This window comes from Eretmochelys imbricata, chromosome 11 (genome assembly GCF_965152235.1).
Source record: "Eretmochelys imbricata isolate rEreImb1 chromosome 11, rEreImb1.hap1, whole genome shotgun sequence".
NCBI classification, from domain to species: Eukaryota; Metazoa; Chordata; order Testudines; family Cheloniidae; genus Eretmochelys; species Eretmochelys imbricata.
In genome coordinates this window covers 52,192,436-52,214,076 of record NC_135582.1, presented here as the reverse complement: position 1 = coordinate 52,214,076, position 21,641 = coordinate 52,192,436, and the positions used below count along the sequence as shown (strand labels likewise).

Genomic DNA, 21,641 nt, shown 5'->3' with positions numbered 1-21,641 from the left:
ACTTAAAAATTGGACAGTAACAGACCATGAGTCCCAGTGATGACTCAACCTGGGGATATTATGAACTTCAACCATGGCTGTAACTGTTTCCATCACTACATACTGACTCTTTGGATATTCTAGGTTTCAGAATGGCTATCCTCTAATCTTGTTGTACAGATATTCAAGATCAAACTATGAGTCAATGTCAGAAGACAAAACTTTTGACTTCAAAGTCCTGTGTTCTACCCAATACATATGCTCTTTCTAGCTATGTTACCCCATTAGAGATTATTTATAATAATAGTCTCTCTCCTGGTCTTAACATTAGATGTGAGATATACTGACTATCTCTAATATATGAATCCTGTGATATCAGTCTTCATACAATTTTATTTTTATAGAGCAAAATGAACGTAGGAGTTGCCCATAGCGAGGTAAATCCAAACACCAGGGTGATGAACAGTCGTGGAATGTGGCTGACCTACGCACTTGGAGTTGGTATGCTTCATATTGTCTTGCTCAGCATTCCCTTCTTCAGTGTTCCTGTTGCATGGACCTTAACAAATGTGATTCACAATCTGGTGAGTATAGTACTCTGTCTTGTAACAGACATTAAGAAATTAGCTGGCATTTATGTATATATGTTTGTGTGATGTAGAAAAGGAGAAAGATACAAAGGACTCTAGGTTGTGTAGACAATGAAATCCTAAATGGCCAAACAAACTGTCTTATCTTCTGCAGTGAGTATTACTCACAAGCCAGAGTATTAGGCATTTACAATGGAAATTTACTGTTTTTAACAAGGGCAAAAAAACAGAGAAGGTAAAAGATGCGGTTATTGATTTTAGTGTTCAACCAAAGATTTTTGAATCGGGGAAATGGTTTAAAATGTTTTTAAAAGTTTTTAGAAAACTAAACCAGAATGTTACAAATCGTAAATGCCAATTGGTTGCTAATAACTATGCACTCTGTTCTATTTGTAAGGAGATGAGCCTTAAATATTAGTGGGAGTAGCACACATATTGAGGAGAACATACTCTGTGTAACCCCCTTGTATTAGCTATTAATCTACCTGAAGAACTCTGAGGCAACCCAAAAAAAAAAAACATACAGCATTTTACACAATCCTAGGATGGAAACATCTACTGGGCTTTATGCTTCTTGTTTACACTTTGGAAGAAGGGATTATATTAGCTCTGCATGATATAAAAAAGAACCCCCTATGTTCACACAGGGCCTGATCCAGCCCTCACTGAAGGCAATAGAAAGATAACTGACTTCAGTGGACTCTCGTTCAGGACTATAATTAAAATCTTTGCCCCAGATCCTGAAAACACTTATGCAGTAATTCAGTGGTACTACTGATTTATGTAAAATTACTCACGTGCATAAGTGTTTGCCAACCAGAGCCTTGAAAAATAATTCTCGTAGAATCATAGAATTTAAAGCTGGAAGATGATCTAGTGGTCCCGAGTCTGACCTCCTATATGTCACAGACCACCAACACCATCCAGCATCTATGTGCTAAACCAACAACCAAAATTAGACCAAAGTATGACAGCCCACAGGAGACTAGACTATTGTGTGCCACAAGCAGAGAGTGGGAGGGACCGAAGTGCACGAGTGCTCAAGGCCCCCACAATGGCAGGGAAATTATTAAGTGAGATATACCCAGATAATCTGGGCAACTGACTCTCACCCATATGCTGCAGAGGAAGGCAAATAAACCCAAAGTCACTGCCAATCTGACCTGAAAAAAAATGCCTTCTCTTTTTGCTCAAACTGCCTTTTCTGCCTTAGGATGTTATAATTTTACAGTGATCATTTAAAATTTTATAGATGTGAGTATAAATGTTATGTCAAGGTTAGAGAACCAGGGGCACAGTTCATCAGTTTGTGCCATAATTGAGATTCATTTATCTAGCATCCTGAGACCACCAACAACCCAGGATCAACAATAACAGCATGTCTACACATACAGCGCTTCTGTTGGCATAATAAAACAACCTTAGCGAGCAGTGATAGCTGTGTCAGCGGGAGTTGGTGTAACTTACGTCGCTCATGGAGGTGATTTATTCACACCATTGAGCGACATAAATTATGCAACATAAGCCGTAGTGTAGACATAGCCTAAGACTTTACATGATCTGCCACTATCTAGGGAAAAGATTGCTATCTTAAGAAAGGATGCTATCCTAAAAATGCAGTGTAAACATAGTTCTATTCAAGGGCTCTTGTTTTACTAACTAGACTAAAAGTTACCGAAGGGGCTTCATCACATTCTCTTCATCACTACAGGTTTCAGAGTAGCAGCCGTGTTAGTCTGTATCTGCAAAAAGAAAAGGAGTACTTGTAGCACCTTAGAGACTAACAAATTTATCTGAGCGCTTTAATATTGTGTTTTATGACTACTGATTAGCAACTCTGAACTTGTTAGAGCTCTTATTTACAGTCTGTTCCACCATATAATCTTTGCTATGTAATCTAGTGAATAGGGCATGAGATTGGGAACCAGGAAACTTTGGTTTTAATCCTGGCTTTGCAATTGACCTGCTGACCTTGAGCAAGTCACTTCACTTCTTTGTGTGTCTTTCTCCTTCCACCCTCATGCCCTCTTCTCCCTGTTTCTATACTTTCTGTCCAGGTTGCAAGAGGTTCATAGCAGGAACTCTCTTATTATGTGCCTATACCTGTGCCTAGCATGGTATAGCTCTGATCTCTGTTGGGGCCCTGAAGAGGCTACAGTAATACAAAACATTAAATAATAATAATAATTAATAATGCTACTTTTTACAAAAATTTCTTTCCCCAGGGAATGTATGTATTCTTACATGCGGTAAAGGGAACTCCTTTTGAAACACCTGACCAGGGGAAAGCCAGGCTGCTAACACACTGGGAGCAACTGGACTATGGAGTACAATTTACATCCTCACGAAAATTCTTCACAATCTCTCCAATAATTCTGTGAGTTCTGAACTGTTAGAATGATTCTATCTTGTGTGTGTACTTGAAATTTAATATAATATATATATTTGGAATAAAAACCTTGAATTAATCAATTAGTAATACTTTACATCTGTTAAATCTTTTTCCTCATTTATTTTTGTCTCTATTTGATAGGTTTACAGAGCATGTGTTTGGAGATTAAATTAGTTTACAGTCATTCTTTTCCAAGCAGATTTGAACCCCGTTATTGAAATAGAGGCTCAATTTTGCAAATATTAACAACCAAAAGGGTCTGTAGAATTAGGCTCTTTATGAAGCTTAACAGAACACTTTCCTCATAAAGTACCGTGTGTATGCTGAAAACAGTAACTCGATTCTCAGTATTTGTGATTTCAACTTCTGTAAGGATCAAAAGTGCCTATCTCACATTTTCTGTGATCTTCGCCATACTTCTTATTGAGTCTGATCCATAGCACTTCATGTCAGTTTTGCATTTTGCTAGTAGGATTGTTTCTATTTACGCAAGTTATGTAACAATGTAAATACAATTGATCAAAAACTTCACACACACCCCAGCCAGTGTTGACGGAATTGTAACGGCAACAACTATGCAAATAGAAGGAAAGTCAGTTAAGTACTAAGGGACCAATTCTACAAAGTGCTAAGCGTCACCTGCAGGATCATGTCCTACACCGCATTTGAAAAACTTACCAGACACCTAGTAGCCAAAGGACTGAATCTACTAGTAAGCAGCCAGATTTAGTGATAGGTAGCCATCAGCAAGATCCAAGGACAGCGTGCTGATGAAAGACCTATCCTTGTCCCCATCTGCTGAGAAGCAAGGAGCATGCCAGAATTCCTAGCTGCTCAGGGTCTCCAGAGGCTTGTATGGAAGATGGCTAGTTTGTTTTTTGATCAAACTTGAAGCTTCCTTCTGCTTTTCTGGCTCTGGGGGGGGAAAAGGTCCTTTCTTGCTATTCTCCACCTTAGAGCCTCCTGGGGGATAGGATGCACACTACCGTTTTCCTCCCTAGCCTTCTAGCTACTTCAGGGGAATGAGATCTGTGCCACTCTGCCCCATCCCAGACTTGTTTTTTCTGCCCCCTCCACCCAACCTCAAATTAGTCCAATACCTGCCTCTGGTGTTTGTTCATAGACTTTCTAAGCATCAGCTGAATGAAATTGACCTGATTCTATTCTCAGGATGCTAAATTGCAGCAATAAAACATCTCAGAGTCTTGCTATAGTTGTCCTCTTCTACAGCTTGTAAAAAGTGTTAGCAACAGCAGCACTGAGCTGTCTACAGACTTGGAAGAAGAACTCTAAATTGGTTCATACTTAGAAGGCTATTTCAAAATCGTACAGGCAAGAAACTTCTTAAATTTTTAACACTACTACACAGAAACGGATGTCATTGTCTTCTCCATTTTTTCAGAGAAAGCCTCCCATTTGCAAGACGTGGCAAGAATGCAAGAGCATTTTTCAAGCCCTGGCTTACACAATATGTAAAAACATCCCATTACACCACTTTAAACAAAGAATAGTCCCTCGCCAAAAAAACCCAAGGAAATTCACAATTATCGCTTTGTTTTGTGGCTCTTTTTAGCAAAGAAGTAGACTGTAACAGCAGGAAAAAGGGTGAGATAGCTGGAATCTATGGTATGTTCTCTAACTTTTCCAGTTGAACTGGTTGTCAACTAGCTAAATTACAATAGCAAACTTGCAGTGGAAACATCAAAAGGGTTGCAGGCTTTTTTTTAATACTTTGCTGACTGATCACAGGTCACTCAACTTCAGTGTCCTCTTTGCTTTAGAGGACTTCAAATTCCTTGTCACAGAGTTTATTAAACTAATTAATATTTATGAGAAATTTATTTAGGTTAAAATATAAAACTAATAACACCTTGTGCCATTTAAAACCTGAGTTCTCAGCTGGCCTTGTACCTTTGAGTGTCAGGACCTCAGGTTGAAAGGGTGGGGGAGGGAAAATCTAGCTTTTGTTTTTCAGAACCCTGACCCTAGGGTTGTGGGAGAAAAGATACTCGGGCCATAATTTGCCGAAACTATAAAAGCATCTTAAAGCAGGAGAAATATTTCTGTTCTGTCCTCCGCCCCACCCCCCAAATCCCTTGAATCCTTTCTTAGTCCCCTGATGACTTTACAGTTTTTTTTAAAATTCTCTTCATTTAACAAAAAACAAGATTTGTCAGTTGTCTTTACTCCCTTTGTTTCTGCAGGTATTTCTTGGCAAGCTTCTATACCAAGTATGATCCAGCACACTTCATCCTGAACACCGCTTCTCTCTTGAGTGTGCTTATCCCCAAGTTGCCACAGCTTCATGGTGTAAGAATCTTTGGCATCAACAAATACTAATCAGAAGATGTGAAACTGAAGTGTTCTGACCAAAACCTGCCATGGCTACTGCTTTTTCTCAGGTGAAGGAATGGGTAGTCTGCTGTGCCATTTATCTAGTAACATACAATGAGATACTTTCACACCTGAGATCTAATTGCTACTACTTTGGATGCTGTTTGGAAGGCAAGTAGACTTTTACAGGAAGATGCTTCTCAGTATTTAATGTGAATGGTAAATCTTTCAGAGAGAGGTTTTCCATGAGGAACTGGGCAGGCCCAGCTCTAAAACTTAATCAGCACTAAGAGAATACATATGCCCAGGCAACACAAGTGACTTGCAAAGAAGGTGTGAATAACTTAGTTGAAACGTAGGGGCAATTTTCACAAATCAGCCAGATAGCCGTAGTAAAAGCAAAGCAAGTTAATATGTAAACCCAGAATCCTCTGTTGAAGAACTGGTGAGGCCTCATGCTTAGATTATGTAAAAGTAGCCAGTTACTGCTTTTGGATTATAAATGGTTCACTTTTATAGTTTAAGGGTTGTCTGGCAACACCTAAAGGTAGACAATGTAGTTTTTTTTTTTTTTTTAATCTGGTTACTGCTGTGATTTAATGGTGTACTTATATCTGTTCCTGAGACCTTAGTTACAAAGACATCTCCAGTCCTATGTGTCAATTCAGGGGATTTCTGCATCAGCTTGCTAGCCCACTTTTCATATACTAATGAAATATGTCAACATTGTTTTAACTTTCCAGACAGGGCTGCTAATCTGTTTTGAGAAAATAAAGCACAGAATTTCTAAAAACAGAAAACTTCTTATGGTGTAGATTTGGGCAGTCTTCTTTATTTGATTGCTAGGCCATGTTTTAGTGGTTAAGAGGTCTATAATGGCCTTTTTTTTTTCTTTTTAAGAGGAGAGGCAGTCCAGTTTTGCAGGTTGCTGGAATATCCAGCAGAAACCACTTTCTCTAGCTAGTAAAATCACAAAGTAAAAGCCCAAACTGGTGGTGGGTGAACAACCAAGCTATAGATGTTAACTGTATGGTCCAGCAGAAGAAAATGTAGATGTTTGCATTTCTTGGAACACCTTGACAAGAAGTTCAAGAAACATGCAAGAATCTAAATTTCAGGGGTGACTCCACTAGTACTGTACTACCCTTGTGGATAATCAACTCTGTAATTAGAGTGATGGATGTATATGCTGAGGCCTCACCATTTAGTTTTGTGTCTTGAAAAAGAGAGAGGATCCTGTAAGATTTGCAGAGTAACTGCCAAGTGAAAGCAGCTTAGCACATTTTGAACTGGCTTGGATTTGGGGTGGAGAGAGAGGGGAGACAGGAACTTCCTTAGGTTATCATAAGAACTGTGGCCTTTCGGAGCATGGCCCTAGTTTAAGCCTTGGCTACAGGGATTGCAAGAATGTTCATGCAGCAAAACCAACACCTATATAAAGATTTGCCTTGCAAAATTCAATCAAGTTTTTAGCCACTGGTGGGCGTATTTGTCTCCCTTAGCAGGAGAATTTTTCTGGCTACTTTGGCTGATGGAAGATTGGCTGTAGTTTATCAGCAGTGAGCTATGAAACTTCATAGTAACTGAACGGCTTGTATGAACAGATGAATCTTCAAGTTAAACTAATAATTATGAATATAAAGTGATAACTGGCTACTTTAAAAAAAATCAAGTTTGCTTCATAGGGCTATGCTAGCTCTCTGAAAGTGTCTTGTTTTTGAAAATATTGTTTTATATAAATGATAATGACTGAGACTAGGAATCAGTATTGTACTTTGTACTTTTGTTCATTTTAGCAAAAAATTTACAGCTGGTGATGTGCTTTTGTAAATAGATTGTTGATAGTAACATAGGATTAGTGTTTGAAACACTATGTAAAACTTGTCTAAAATTGAATAGGAAAATCTTTTCAATAATTGTACAACACATCACTGTACTAGGCTTTTTCCTTTTCTCCTCAGATACTTTTTTCCCAATGGCTTATGTGGTTTACAGCATTTAAAATAATTTGCCCTATGATGGTTTTATTTCTTTGTAGTATAAAACAAGTTGTTCAAAATACACATCTGGCTTTATTCTTTCCTCTGTAAGAACAAAACACTATATTACATGGTACATTTTACTCCAGCCAACTATTCAATTTAATGAGGAAACGTACACACACACACACCCACCTATGTAATTTCTACAGATAGCAGTTAAGGGTTTTGTCTCTTTACATCACATACATTGTAGGGTGCAACTGAATGTTTTATTTTCTTCATGTACTATTTGATCATATAAGCACTGAGTCTGCTTCCAAATTATTAAACACACTTTAATGGGACAGAGTTGTCAAGGATTAAAAAGCTTACTTGGGAGCCTGCTTTAATTCTTCAAGTATCATCTCAACTCTCAGTAAGTCTGTCCATATCTATGCAAAAAACCAAACAAACATGAAAATAAGGGACAAGTATAATATTGATTACATGGATGGAAGTCATCTGGAAGCTTTTGGCGTATCAATATACAATAGGGAGAGCTAGTAGCAATACCTCTAGGTTACCTAACACTCTGTTATAAGAGTCTTACTGTAGGTATCGTCTTTCCTTTATAAAACCTTGCATTTCAGCCTGAATGGTTGAAGCTTGACAACTTCTGCAACAAGTGAGGCAGGCCTCTAGGGAAAATAGCCTCATTCACTATTCCTACATGATTCTTTGTACACTCTCTATCCTGTGCACTGAATGAGGCAGGGACCTTGTGGGGAAAAATAGTATGTGGTGATGTACTGAGGTCTGTTGCATAGTAGATATGCATAAGGGGGCAAAACTAAGGTTGCACATGAAACTTTAACTCTATTTCCTAACTTCTGAGTGCTTGACTTTGCAACTTTAACTTTCTTTTAATGTTTTTTTAAAATACAATAAATCCATAAGTACAGACTATGAGCACTAATCTAACTAATGTAAGTTCTCACAGCCTTTGTAAACTCAGTTTCTTCAGTTGCCTTCTCTATGCAAAATCCTCCTTTGCTCATTTCAGCCATAAAGCCCCTGCCTAATACTAGAACAGTCACCTAACAAATTTTAAGTCTACATAAAAAGCTATACTTGAAACCGTAATCTTGATCACACAGTACACAATATTCTATATCTTGTTTAAAGTGCAAGTTCTTGAGGCAAGGACTATATCCTCCTTTGTGTTGAGTATAACATCCAGAAAATAAATCTGAAACCAAGACCCAGCACAACGAGTAGGTATAAGGGATTGTAGATATTTTGGAATGAGACATATTAATATTCAAAAGAACCTAAAGGACAGCCAGTTTTGAGCTATCAGCTAAATATCATTGCTTTCAACTACTTGCTACTGCTATGCAGTTTGGAGCGGTGCACATGATTAACAGCCTCAGCAGGGGCAGGATAAATCTGGACTATCTCTGATGTGCCCTTTGGATGGTTTGAGGCAGGTAGCCCGTGCTCACTTAGGCTGTGAGGTGGTGTTCTGCTAGGGGGCTGCGGAGGAAGAGCACAACTGCAGACGTGGCATTGAAAGCGACAATGAATGGCGTCAGCCTCTGGAAAAGCAGAGGATGACTATGCGCTTGTGCATGCGGTTGGGCCAAGTCTAACTGAACCAGGACCGCTCTCTGGTGCAGTGGTGAGCAGCACTAAATAGGCCCAGCAGAGCCAGCACTCGCTATGAGCAGCCTAAGCAATGGCTTAAGGCCTCAAGCAGCTCGAGGGAGCCCAGTATTAATGGGGGGGAGATAGTCCTCCTTAGGACCCCCACGGTATGCCACTGGGGCCCAGAGGTGCTTTGGGCTTTAGCCTGCCTGGCTCGCTGAGTCCTGTGCCGGCCCTATCGCCCCCAGCACCACGGAGCGCAGGTCGCAGGCGGCGGTGCCAGTATGGCTGGTGGGGAAGGCTGAGTCCCTAACTCCCGCCCGTCCCGCCCCGGGCCTTGCATCTGTCTCTGTCCCGGCCGGTGCGTCCCAGGCGCTCCTCGGGCAGCCCAGCGGGGTCTCCCACGGCCCCGCCCTGCCCCGGCCATCGCTAGGGGCGGGGTCACCTCGGTGCGCCCGCCCCGTTGTAACGCGCCGGTTGATGCCCGGGGATGAACAAAGATGGCGCCCGAGGCTACTTGCTCCTGGTCTTCCCTTCTAGGTGCCTGGACCAAAGATGGCGCCAGCCAGCAGTTCCTTGCCTCTCCCCCCGCGTAGGTTTCTCCTTTCCATTGGCCCAGCTTTGCCACGTGACCAGGCCTTGTTCAGTCAGGGCCGCGACAGCGAGTCGGGTTGCTCTTATGAGGAGGCCGCTTTTAACCCTTGCGGGACAGAAGCCGCTGTCGCCGGTGAACCTTGTCGCAGGGGCGGGGCCAGAAGCAAAAAGTAAGGATGCGGGGGAGGGGATGCAGATGGATGAAGCCCGGTCCCAGGGAGGCGGAACCTTTATGTATCCCGAGACTGACGGGGGCGTCTCTGGCGCGGGGGGAGGGGTGTGTCAGCCCACCCCTCCCCCCCCGGGTCTCGGTTGCTGGAGGGGGAGAGGCCGGGGCGTCGGGCTCGCCTGAGGAAGATTCCTCCAGCGGCCTCTCCCTCTGGCGCTGGGTGACTTCGCTCCATCTCCGCTCCGTGGGGTCCGCAGGACAGCCCCTGCTCTTCTCTTCGAGGCAGGAGGGAAAGTCCTGTCCCCCTCTCGTTGCATCCTCACTGTAGGAGGTTATGTGACTTGCCCGCCCTTTATAGTCGGTTCTCCCTAAGGAGAATCTCATTGAAATAGTTGGTGAAGTAACCATAGCATTGCACCTGCTCCGACTGCTGTGCCACTCTTCTCTCTACCAGGTTATGACTTGCAGACAAACTCCTTTGTCCATTCATTCTCTCAGGGATGCAGCCACGAAACAGTCCCATGTCTCACGCCAGTTACACCAACCTGCCTCTTCTGGTGCCCCAGTCAAGGTTTGATTTAAATAATTTGCAGAACAGAGGAGATATATCACTTGTAGGCCTTTGTTTTCTCCTTCTGTTATAAAAGGATGCCATTTAATTCATCCTAGCCCCCTCCAATGGCAAAACAGATTTCCTTTCAAAAATATTTGTGAGCCACATTATCCCTGTCAGGCAATAGCCAGAAAGGGACTGAGATAGAAAAAAAGCCCTACAGCTCTGCATTCTTAATTCAAAACTAACCCACCATCCAGTCATTATTTCATTTGGGGAGTTTAAACAGTCAAGGGTGTAGAAAGAACCATGAAACTTGTTTCCATGCAGGCTGGTTCTGTTGCCCAACTCTGTGTAATACCTTCTAAATATAAACATGCCATTGCACACAATCTGATTGCTACCATAGTAGGTGCACTTAGGCATAGAACTCTAGGAATGTTAAAAGAGCTAATAAACAAAACTCCTCCCATTCAGTACATCATTAGAAATGTGCTCCCAGCAAAGAAGGATCATTCTCCAGGTATGTCTGTCTACAACCTGTGTTAGTAGTAACATTGGCTATCAGTTCCCCAAACCTATTTGTTACCTAAATAGATTAGGGGAAGGCAGGGACACGTTTTATCAGTAGCCCCATACTAAAAAATGTTGTACAGCCACTAACTCCAGGTTAATAGCCTAACTACCAGAGCAGAAAAGATCTGTTATTGAAGATAGTTAAGATACAATTTAACCCTGAAGCAAAAATTAAATAAGCAACCACTTTCAATCCCAGAATAGCCCTGTTCATTGAAATTAAAGATGGAACAGGACTGAAATACTAGTCCCAACCAGTTACCAATAAAATAGATATAGATTTTCAACACACTTCTTATCTAGTAGTGGAAAGGTTATGTCTTCATATTTAGTGACATTACGCAAAACAACTGCTTGATGTTGCAACAAGTATTTTCTCAGCAGTAGCAATTTCCATAACATGAATAAGAAAAAACACAGAAATACACCTTGTAGTAGAGAAGTGGGAGGGGATCAAAAACTCTTCCTTTTGTTCAGCCTTCAGTTCCCCCTCTAGCCTTCTGGACTTTAACCACAAGGTGTAACATGTTGAGAAAATTACTTTTAAGATATCCAAAGATAATTAACAGGATGTGTGCATAACATTAAGCATATATCTCGTGATATTTTCCTGTTGTAACTCATATCCTTCCATACTGATTTCCTCCTCCCCTTGTTTGTTAGTCATATCTCGTTGCATTAAATCTAATTGTAATCTCTTCAGGACAGGGATATGTCATTTTATTTGTCTGTAAAGTACCAGGGTCAGATATGGTGTTACATAAATGAGACATGATAATAAGAGCAACTTAGCATGTTCTTTTCTGCTGTTTTTCCTCATGAGATGTCTTAAGGTGGGTTTTCTCTATGTAGTTATCTAACCAAGGCCCTCATGCAGATAAAGTCTGGAGGATCCCCACTCTGTTATTTAATAGGAAGCAGTGTGATCCAGTAGCTAGGGGAGGGGATTGTGACTTGAGAAATCTGGGTTTTGTTTCTGTTTGTGCCATGACTGGGCAAGTCACTTAATATCTTTCTCTCTCAGTTTTTCCATCTATAAAATAAAGATAATAAGTGAAGTACTTCAAGATCTGTGGATGAAAATATACTATTGATTATTTTGGTACAGCTATCTTAACTCACTTGCTTCCCTTTTCTTTTTACTGTTATGCTTCATTTTCTCTGCCTGGGTGCTTGACATATGCCTGGGTGCTTGACTATAAAAATAGTATCCTTGCATAGTTAGTGGATGCTCTTGAAAGTAGCACAGATAATTATGTTATCAGGGGTCACTGTCCTGTTTTTTAAAAGGCTCAGGATCTAATCAGATTAGGTTGGATTTAAATTAGTATCCACAAGGGCATTTCTCACAGCATGTGTAACAAGAGTTGGACTGATTAAAAATATTGGCTGGAGCGGTGTGTAGGAAAAAATGTGTATTTTAGAATGTGTTTTTACATTGTGAGCTGCTGTAACAAACTCGCTTTGATCCTGGTCATTGGGTGTTTTCCCGTTGATATCAGTGATAGCAGGACCACAGGGAATTACACAGGAACCAGTTCTGTGAGGGTGTGTGGGGGAGGAGGGACGATTCCCTCTTTCTCAGCCTCTCCCCCCCATTAATGGACAGAGTGGAGGAAAGCACCACAGCCACTATTCCAGCTCTGTGATGGGAGAAGGAGCCACGGCACCTTTGTACCCTCTGTGGATTCATGGCCTCTGACTCCATGTATTCACAGATGCCCTGGCCACATATTCCCTAATTTACAAAACAAGTATTTATAAATTATAAACAAGTTATACTATTGTTTTTTTTAATGTTTATGGTGAGACTACTTTAAATAAATAAAACAAATACATTCTCCCAATACCTTGTTCCTCTTCTAGAAACTGGCTTGCTAGTTTCAGAGTAACAGCCGTGTTAGTCTGTATTCGCAAAAAGAAAAGGAGTACTTGTGGCACCTTAGAGACTAACCAATTTATTTGAGCATGAGCTTTCGTGAGCTACAGTTCACTTCATCGGATGCATACCGTGGAAACTGCAGCAGACTTTATATATACACAGAGAATATGAAACAATACCTCCTCCCACCCCACTGTCCTGCTGGTAATAGCTTATCTAAAGTGATCATCAGGTTGGGCCATTTCCAGCACAAATCCAGGTTTTCTCACCCTCCACCCCCCCACACAAATTCACTCTCCTGCTGGTGATAGCCCATCCAAAGTGACAACTCTTTACACAATGTGCATGATAATCAAGTTGGGCCATTTCCTGCACAAATCCAGGTTCTCTCACCCCCTCACCCCCCTCTCAAAAACCACTCACACAAACTCACTATCCTGCTGGTAATAGCTCATCCAAAGTGACCATTCTCCCTACAATGTGCATGATAATCAAGGTGGGCCATTTCCAGCACAAATCCAGGTTTTCTCACATCCCCCCCACCCCCATACACACACAAACTCACTCTCCTGCTGGTAATAGCTCATCCAAACTGACCACTCTCCAAGTTTAAATCCAAGTTAAACCAGAACATCTGGGGGGGGGGGGGGGGGAAACAAGAGGAAATAGGCTACCTTGCATAATGACTTAGCCACTCCCAGTCTCTATTTAAGCCTAAATTAATAGTATCCAATTTGCAAATGAATTCCAATTCAGCAGTTTCTCGCTGGAGTCTGGATTTGAAGTTTTTTTGTTTTAAGATAGCGACCTTCATGTCTGTGATTGCGTGACCAGAGAGATTGAAGTGTTCTCCCACTGGTTTATGAATGTTATAATTCTTGACATCTGATTTGTGTCCATTTATTCTTTTACGTAGAGACTGTCCAGTTTGACCAATGTACATGGCAGAGGGGCATTGCTGGCACATGATGGCATATATCACATTGGTGGATGTGCAGGTGAACGAGCCTCTGATAGTGTGGCTGATGTTATTAGGCCCTGTGATGGTGTCCCCTGAATAGATATGTGGGCACAATTGGCAACGGGCTTTGTTGCAAGGATAAGTTCCTGGGTTAGTGGTTCTGTTGTGTGGTATGTGGTTGTTGGTGAGTATTTGCTTCAGGTTGCGGGGCTGTCTGTAGGCAAGGACTGGCCTGTCTCCCAAGATTTGTGAGAGTGTTGGGTCATCCTTTAGGATAGGTTGTAGATCCTTAATAATGCGTTGGAGGGGTTTTAGTTGGGGGCTGAAGGTGACGGCTAGTGGCGTTCTGTTATTTTCTTTGTTAGGCCTGTCCTGTAGTAGGTAACTTCTGGGAACTCTTCTGGCTCTATCAATCTGTTTCTTTACTTCTGCAGGTGGGTATTGTAGTTGTAAGAAAGCTTGACAGAGATCTTGTAGGTGTTTGTCTCTGTCTGAGGGGTTGGAGCAAATGCGGTTGTATCGCAGAGCTTGGCTGTAGACGATGGATCGTGTGGTGTGGTCAGGGTGAAAGCTGGAGGCATGCAGATAGGAATAGCGGTCAGTAGGTTTCCGGTATAGGGTGGTGTTTATGTGACCATTGTTTATTAGCACTGTAGTGTCCAGGAAGTGGATCTCTTGTGTGGACTGGACCAGGCTGAGGTTGGTGGTGGGATGGAAATTGTTGAAATCATGGTGGAATTCCTCAAGGGCTTCTTTTCCATGGGTCCAGATGATGAAGATGTCATCAATATAGCGCAAGTAGAGTAGGGGCTTTAGGGGACGAGAGCTGAGGCAGCGTTGTTCTAAATCAGCCATAAAAATGTTGGCATACTGTGGGGCCATGCGGGTACCCAGAGCAGTGCCGCTGATCTGAAGGTATACATTGTCCCCAAATGTAAAATAGTTATGGGTAAGGACAAAGTCACAAAGTTCAGCCACCAGATTAGCCGTGACATTATCGGGGATAGTGTTCCTGACGGCTTGTAGTCCATCTTTGTGTGGAATGTTGGTGTAGAGGGCTTCTACATCCATAGTGGCCAGGATGGTGTTATCAGGAAGATAACACCATGGGGGTGGGGGGGATGTGAGAAAACCTGGATTTGTGCTGGAAATGGCCCACCTTGATTATCATGCACATTGTAGGGAGAATGGTCACTTTGGATGAGCTATTACCAGCAGGATAGTGAGTTTGTGTGTGTGGTTTTTGGGAGGGGGGTGAGGGGGTGAGAGAACCTGGATTTGTGCAGGAAATGGCCCAACTTGATTATCATGCACATTGTGTAAAGAGTTGTCACTTTGGATGGGCTATCACCAGCAGGAGAGTGAATTTGTGTGGAGGGTGAGAAAACCTGGATTTGTGCTGGAAATGGCCCAACCTGATGATCACTTTAGATAAGCTATTACCAGCAGGACAGTGGGGTGGGAGGAGGTATTGTTTCATATTCTCTGTGTATATATAAAGTCTGCTGCAGTTTCCACGGTATGCATCCGATGAAGTGAGCTGTAGCTCACGAAAGCTCATGCTCAAATAAATTGGTTAGTCTCTAAGGTGCCACAAGTACTCCTTTTCTTTTTGGCTTGCTAGTGTGATGTTGCTCAGTTATTTGATTCTTTGTTGTCTGGAGTAATACCTTTCTGAAAGCTTGAATACTTTTTACAGTGAAAGTGACTTATGGTAAGTCTTGTTCCTTCTAATAATGGAGTATTCAGGCATATAAACTGTAAGGTATTACTTATACAATTTAGAATTTAGGAGTGTAACCAAGCACATCTGCCTGTCTATACATAATGTCTACGGATTGCAGAGTTTTGTGAGATTTACTGTGTGTTCTGTGTCTCTCTCACAGAAAAGTGTAAAACATGATACCAACAGTTGGAAACACTGAACAAAATCTGTTTTGAAACATGTTTTGGGTGCAGGTAACCACAGACCTCCTAACCTTTCTCAAAATGTTAAGTATTAAGAAAACATTTCCTTTTCTTTTTCTTATTTCTTAGGAAACACGTTTTAGCTCAATAGTTTGTAATAGTAAAAAAGTAAGGGATACACTATTCAGGTCACTTTCTTGAGCTCTAAAATTATAACCGTTTTAGAAAATTAAAGGTACATTGTTGTGTTTGTTTGACCTGAAATTTGATCTGCTTCATTTCTTGCCATTTTCTTAAGTCCATGTAATTCTGTGTGCAGTAGAATAATAAGAAAGCACTCTGGAGCAATCATCCAATAATAAACCAATATGCATGTGCAAAGGAGAAGCAAAACTGGGAAAGGGAACAGGTATCACTTTCAAGCTTCCAAGGGGTTATTTTATAAAGAGTGAAGAAAAGAAATAATTTTTTTAATTGCTAAAAATATTTTGGCACTGACTCTTTTTTCCCCCACCCCCTCATTAACTTTTCATATATAGAGAGAGGGAGAGTGATTTCAGTTCACTTTAAGAAATATCCATTTGGTTAGTCACTTACTGTAATCTACTGTACAAACCATGTGTGTTTTGTAATGTAACTCAAATTAGGTTGTTAAAGCACAGGTATTGTACCTCCATATGGTAGACAGTGTTCATCTCACAAATTTGCCAAAATGGGACCATGTCTTAATACTGAGAAAATAGACAGGAGAGCATTTTAGAAGCATATTAAATGCAAAAACATTTTTTCCTTACCTTAGGTGGTTAGGTCTTCCCCTATTGTTTCTACCTCTTTCTGAGGCCTGAGTTGGAGGACAATGCTTTTTGTCTATGTGATCCCTCTAATGGGATACGTTTTATAAAATTCCTTTCATTTTCTCTAACTTCTTCTTTCTCTCCCTCCCCCCCCTTTCCTTCCGTACTAGGAAGTCCCCCCATGTCCTCCACTCCAAAGTATTTCTAGTGTTTGATTCAGCAGCAGTTCTATGCTCTATTACTAAAAATACCATGAGCACTGGGCACTTAATGCTACTGGCGCTGATATTGATGGTTGTTGAAATACTACACCATGATCAGCAACTGTCCTAGTACTGGGGGGAAAAAAATTGAGTCAGAGGAGGACTGTGGCCCGGGTCCTAAAGGGTGTTTAGGAGCTGTATTCCTATTGAAGACAATGTGTATTAAGCTCTGAAATACCTTGGAGGATCTGGGCCTGGGTACCTAAGGCATGCTCCAAAATATACTTTTGATAGAGCACTGCCTAAAATTAAGGTGGCACAGGGATTTTCATCCTAAAGGGTCATTTTCAGAGGCCTATCAAAATATATCTTTAGGGCTGAAATTTGGCACATTTGTTCTAAGCTCAATAGTGAATATTTTGGGAAAGTCTGTGCAAAAAGAAGCTCAGCAGGTTTGAATTAGGAAGATTGTGTGGGAAAAAAATTGAGCGGTGTAAAAAGTGTTTTGCTACTAGCATGCAGGATCTAGCCCAACATGTTGCTATGTATCCCGCTATAGATATAGATATATGCAAAAGGAGAGAGAGAATATATGTAATGGTTTATAGGGCACGATTAAGTTTTTATTGCCACAAATATACGTTCTTATTGCTCATGAATGGTGGACCTCACTGGAGGGAGTAGGAGACTGGGTCTGCTTCTCCTCAGGATTTATACCAGTGTAAATCATGAGTCAATAGAAATACACTGGGGTAAAACCTGGGTAAGAAGAGAATTAGGCCCTATATATGATGTCTAATTGTTAGAGCTCATCGTAAGAACCTCTGCTTAATATAAGGGAAAAGATATTCTGGAATCAGCTAAGCCTGTTCACTCAGACCTCTAGTGGGTATAATAAACAATGAAATAACATCATTTTTAGTCTCTTCCCATTTTCCTAAACACGAACCCATTAGATTCAAGTCATTATTGGTGTAACTGTATTAACTTTGAAGTGACAGTTTGCATGAATTTGGCCGCTGCTTTTAAAATTACTTGTTACTAATATGACTTGGCCTGGCTAAATTACTGTTGTGGAATTTGAATTCTGAGGATGGTATCTGTACAGTTCTTTTCTAGGCATGCCTCTGTGCAGAAGATTTTAGCAATGAGCAGTGTAACCAGATGCACTTCAAAATCAGTTGAACGTGGCTGGTCTGTGTGTTTAAGAAGCACTTTCTTTAACTCTGTCAAATACTATCCCACTAAATTAGTTCTGGGAATTGAAACTAGTTGTGATGATACAGCAGCTGCTGTGGTTGATGATACTGGCAAAATCTTAGGAGAAGCTCTACATTCTCAAAATGAAGTCCATTTAAAGTAAGTAGACATTACAATGGGTGCTTTATTTCTAACTTCACTTGTAGTTTAATATGACTACTAATGCTATTGTCATTTATACTTGTTATATTCCATCAAGAGGCAGGTTCTTAACTCTTAAGAAATATGAATTGGTTCTGATTATCAAATCTGGTAAAATTTCCCACAACCACCAATCCTGAAGAGTATGATATTTACCTGTCTCCAATTCTGGACAAAGATAAATTAGAATATGGACATTCCTTGCTGAATTCCTGATGACAGAGGAGTTGCAGAGTACTGACTCCTAAAAATTGTCTTGGCACAGCCTAGGGCTAAAATCAAATGGGACATAAACCAAGCAAGAGCAAGTTGAATCTTTGTATGGCCTTCCAGTGGAAGTGATGATAATCTTCACTGCAGGGGGCATTTTAAATATGACTAGACAAAGCATTTGAGAATATACTGTAGGAAACAGTCATGATATGGCAGAACTACCAAGTATTTTCCATCTCTCATTTCTATGATTCTGTCTCTGTCATAAAATAGGGACACTTCATTATTCTTTGTTTCTAACTAGAACAGGTGGGATCATTCCTCCAGTGGCACAGCAACTTCACAGAGAAAATATTGAGCGAATAGTGAAAGAAACACTCTGCGTCAGTGGAATCTCTCTCGATGAACTCTCTGCTGTTGCAACTACTGTAAAGCCAGGACTCGCTTTAAGTCTTGGAGTGGGATTAGAATATAGTTTAAAATTGGTGGACAAGTATAAAAAACCTTTCATCCCCATCCATCACATGGAGGCACATGCACTTACAATTAGGCTAATAAACCAAGTGGAATTTCCTTTCTTAGTTCTTTTAATCTCTGGAGGCCACTGTATCCTGGTAGTAGCACAAGGAGTTTCAGATTTCCTTCTGCTTGGACAGACAGTGGATATAGCACCAGGAGACATTCTTGACAAGGTAATATTTCAGTAGGGATTCATTTATGCATTTTATACAAGTACTTACATTTGTTGTATTATTTACATCATGGTTTGTCTGTTTTTTACAGTAGCAAAAGTCGAGGTATGTATTCTTTAGGAAACTGGGATTCTGGCATTATCTTGGGTAAGAATTTGTGTAAGCTTTAGAGCAGCTAGTGTTTTTTTCCAGCAGTGGAATCTAGTAACAGGTAAGGTTAATCACTTGTGTAGAGCAGTCCCACTCCCTATATTTTATTAGCAAATTTTTATATTTGTGCCTTGACCCTAGATGGATACCTTAAATAAATCTGAATAAATTAATTTTTAAATATTTCCTGCTTATTAAATGGGCATTGTTAAAGGAAGGATCTGATTTGGCAGGTGTATTTTTAAACTCTGTGAATTTTCATTGTAACCACAGAGGTTGAAACAAGTTAGCCAGTATGCTTTCTAGAATATCACCTACAGTCAACATAAATAAAACAGTACAATACACTATAAACTTTAGTTTTTTCCTCCAATTTGAAATACTAGAGATTTCATGGGCTCAGAGGCTACTAAAATCTATTAATTATATTTCTTTAGTTGGCATGAGTTGTTTTCAGCAGGCAGCTAGCCATAACCTGGATGGCCAGCCTACAGTGAGGCTGGACATAGAAAGTTCAACAATATATGCAGTACAAATGAATCTGACTAACAGTGATATTTAAAAGGATGCTGTTGTTTAAAATCATGTTTGATATTTTTAAATGTCCTTACTTATGTTACTAATTGTGCCTGAGAGAGTTTGAAAAGTCTAGTTTATGTTTCACAAGTTATATTGTGTTGGTCACTGAATAAATAAACTTAAGATGGCTAGTTTCTGTTTCTTATTCTCAAGCACTAGCACAGGTTTGCAAGGAAATTTTTAAAACAAAACGAAATTTTTTTAAAATGTAAAATCCTTTCTATCAGTGTTAACTTGGCGGTCTAATATACCTGTGAGTGTCCATTTCAAACAGAAGAAGAATTAGATTCCTCATGTTTCTTGCAAAGTTGAAGGATCCTCATGTTCACCCAATTTACTATAAAATTGGATTTGATGTTAAAAGCCCTCTAACGTTAGCCTTGGCATCTATCATTGATCTTTTCCTCATAGTACCTAGTTCACAAATATATAATCTCTGAGCCAAATTCATCCTTAATGTAACTCCATTGACTGGAGTTATAGTGGAGCAGTGCAGTTACATCAGGGATTAATTTGGCCCTATTTTTCCCCAATTCTTCTTTCCCAGTCTATTGTTAGCATAATTAGATTATTTTCTATTTTTCTAGGTAGCAAGAAGACTGTCTCTAACAAAGCACCCAGAGTGCTGCAGAATGAGTGGTGGGAAAGCTATAGAGCACTTGGCCCAACAGGGAAACAGGCTGCATTATGAACTCAGAGCTCCCATGCGACATCATCCTAACTGCAATTTTTCCTTTTCTGGACTTCACTCCAATGCCACTAGAATAATTATGCAAAAAGAAAAGGAAGAAGGTATTTTTCAAAGTAAGATATATACAAATTGTACACCTGACTTGTGGTTATATTTGCAAAAACCCCTTTGCTCACAATTTCTGCAGGTAGACAGGAGGGACACCTCCTGTCCTGTGTTACAGACATTGCTGCTGCAGTACAGCATGCAGTAGCGCTTCATATTGCCCAGCGAACACACCGGGCTATTCTGTTCTGCATAAAAAGCGGCATCCTATCACAAACAAATGCAACTTTGGTAAGTACATATAACTTTACTATGTATGTCAAGGGGTACATGCCATCATACATTTGAATACATGTAACAGCACCAGGAGAAAGTGCAGCAAGGCATCAGCACCCTCCTTGACATTTCCACTGATAATGCTGCTCCAGGATTAAAATAAATGTATGTGGTACATTTAGTTGAATATATAAAATAAATCCTGCTGCAACAGAGTATTGTAAAGTGGTGCATTGTTAAAGGTAAAGTAATTTTAAAGTTTTCTTACATGTCTGTATTTTTCTTGTATATATTTAGATGTATTGGGAACATCTATCCACAACTTTAACATCTTTTACTCCAAGCAATCTCAATCGTTGTATAAAGTTAAACTGATACAAAAACTACATGTAGGGATAGCATCATCCTCCACTGAAGCCATCTCTGGGTGAAACACATCATTTGTTTCAGCTGTACAGCGCAATACTAGAAAGCAGTTTAGGAGAGGAAGTGAGAATAATATATCAAGCCAAAATTACAAGGGGAATTCACAGGTAAACAGAATATGATTAATCACGTTTAAATTTGGCCAGGACACTAGGATTAACCCCTCATCTTGTAAAAAGTACCATGAGATTTTTAATTACCAAAAGTGGTCATGACCATAGTTCTCTGTCTCATCCAAGAGAGTACCTCCAGCAGAACAGTACCCTTTCTCCCCTCCCGCAGTTCTATGCTGGGACATTGTAATTTTTCAATGATGATTAAAGCTTTATGAAATACAGTGAAAAAATTGTAAAGATTTTTGTGAACATGTGAAAATGTCTGTTAATGAACTTAATTTTATAACTTGTAACTGGGTTCAAATTTTTTAATATTATTCAGTTTCACTAACCGCTCTTCAATAAGATAACTAGAGCTCGTTAGAAAATAGGACACTCTTTCATGAAAGTTCTCCTCTGCCCACCCCCACCCCCCAAATTGGCCTTTTTATTGAAATAGTCAAAAAAATTCAAGTTTTTGAAATATCTCTAAAGGTAAAAAGTATAGTTGCTATAAAACCCTGGAGATT

At 40.3% G+C, this 21,641-nt stretch overlaps 2 protein-coding genes and 1 long non-coding RNA gene across 6 annotated transcripts in view; 2 read left to right on the top strand and 1 right to left on the bottom strand.

The window, feature by feature from the left end:
• The first annotated feature begins 389 nt into the window (after positions 1-389).
• ORMDL1 (ORMDL sphingolipid biosynthesis regulator 1) lies at positions 390-7,358 on the top strand. The gene is made up of 3 exons (XM_077829382.1): positions 390-563; positions 2,795-2,946; positions 5,166-7,358. The coding sequence occupies exons 1-3, from the start codon at positions 390-392 to the stop codon at positions 5,299-5,301; spliced, it is 462 nt and encodes a 153-aa protein (XP_077685508.1). The 3' UTR covers positions 5,302-7,358.
• On the bottom strand, positions 401-9,575 carry LOC144271816 (uncharacterized). Its single transcript, XR_013347433.1, has 4 exons — positions 9,349-9,575; positions 7,650-7,708; positions 2,245-2,311; positions 401-538 (listed from the first exon to the last, which is right to left on the bottom strand). It is a non-coding gene; the product is annotated as an uncharacterized LOC144271816 (long non-coding RNA).
• The window catches only part of OSGEPL1 (O-sialoglycoprotein endopeptidase like 1), a 52,578-nt gene continuing 40,473 nt past the window's right edge, over positions 9,537-21,641 (top strand). For 3 of the 4 annotated variants that reach the window (XM_077829379.1, XM_077829380.1, XM_077829381.1), the window contains exons 1-6: positions 9,537-9,667; positions 15,525-15,597; positions 17,652-17,902; positions 18,462-18,849; positions 20,166-20,370; positions 20,457-20,605. In XM_077829379.1, the coding sequence (XP_077685505.1) occupies positions 15,583-15,597; positions 17,652-17,902; positions 18,462-18,849; positions 20,166-20,370; positions 20,457-20,605 (1,008 nt within the window). In that variant the 5' untranslated portion in view covers positions 9,537-9,667; positions 15,525-15,582. Of the gene's footprint in view, positions 9,668-15,524; positions 15,598-17,651; positions 17,903-18,461; positions 18,850-20,165; positions 20,371-20,456; positions 20,606-20,887; positions 21,124-21,641 lie in introns of all 4 variants that reach the window. The other variant, XR_013347432.1, reaches the window with a different exon arrangement.

Bases quoted from the DNA above. Each gene is read 5' to 3' on its own strand.
- ORMDL1 (XM_077829382.1), top strand. From the start codon at position 390: ATGAACGTAGGAGTTGCCCATAGCGAGGTAAATCCAAACACCAGGGTG. The intron at 564-2,794 runs GTGAGTATAGTA...TTCTTTCCCCAG, and splicing joins CAAATGTGATTCACAATCTG to GGAATGTATGTATTCTTACA. The intron at 2,947-5,165 runs GTGAGTTCTGAA...TTGTTTCTGCAG, and splicing joins ACAATCTCTCCAATAATTCT to GTATTTCTTGGCAAGCTTCT.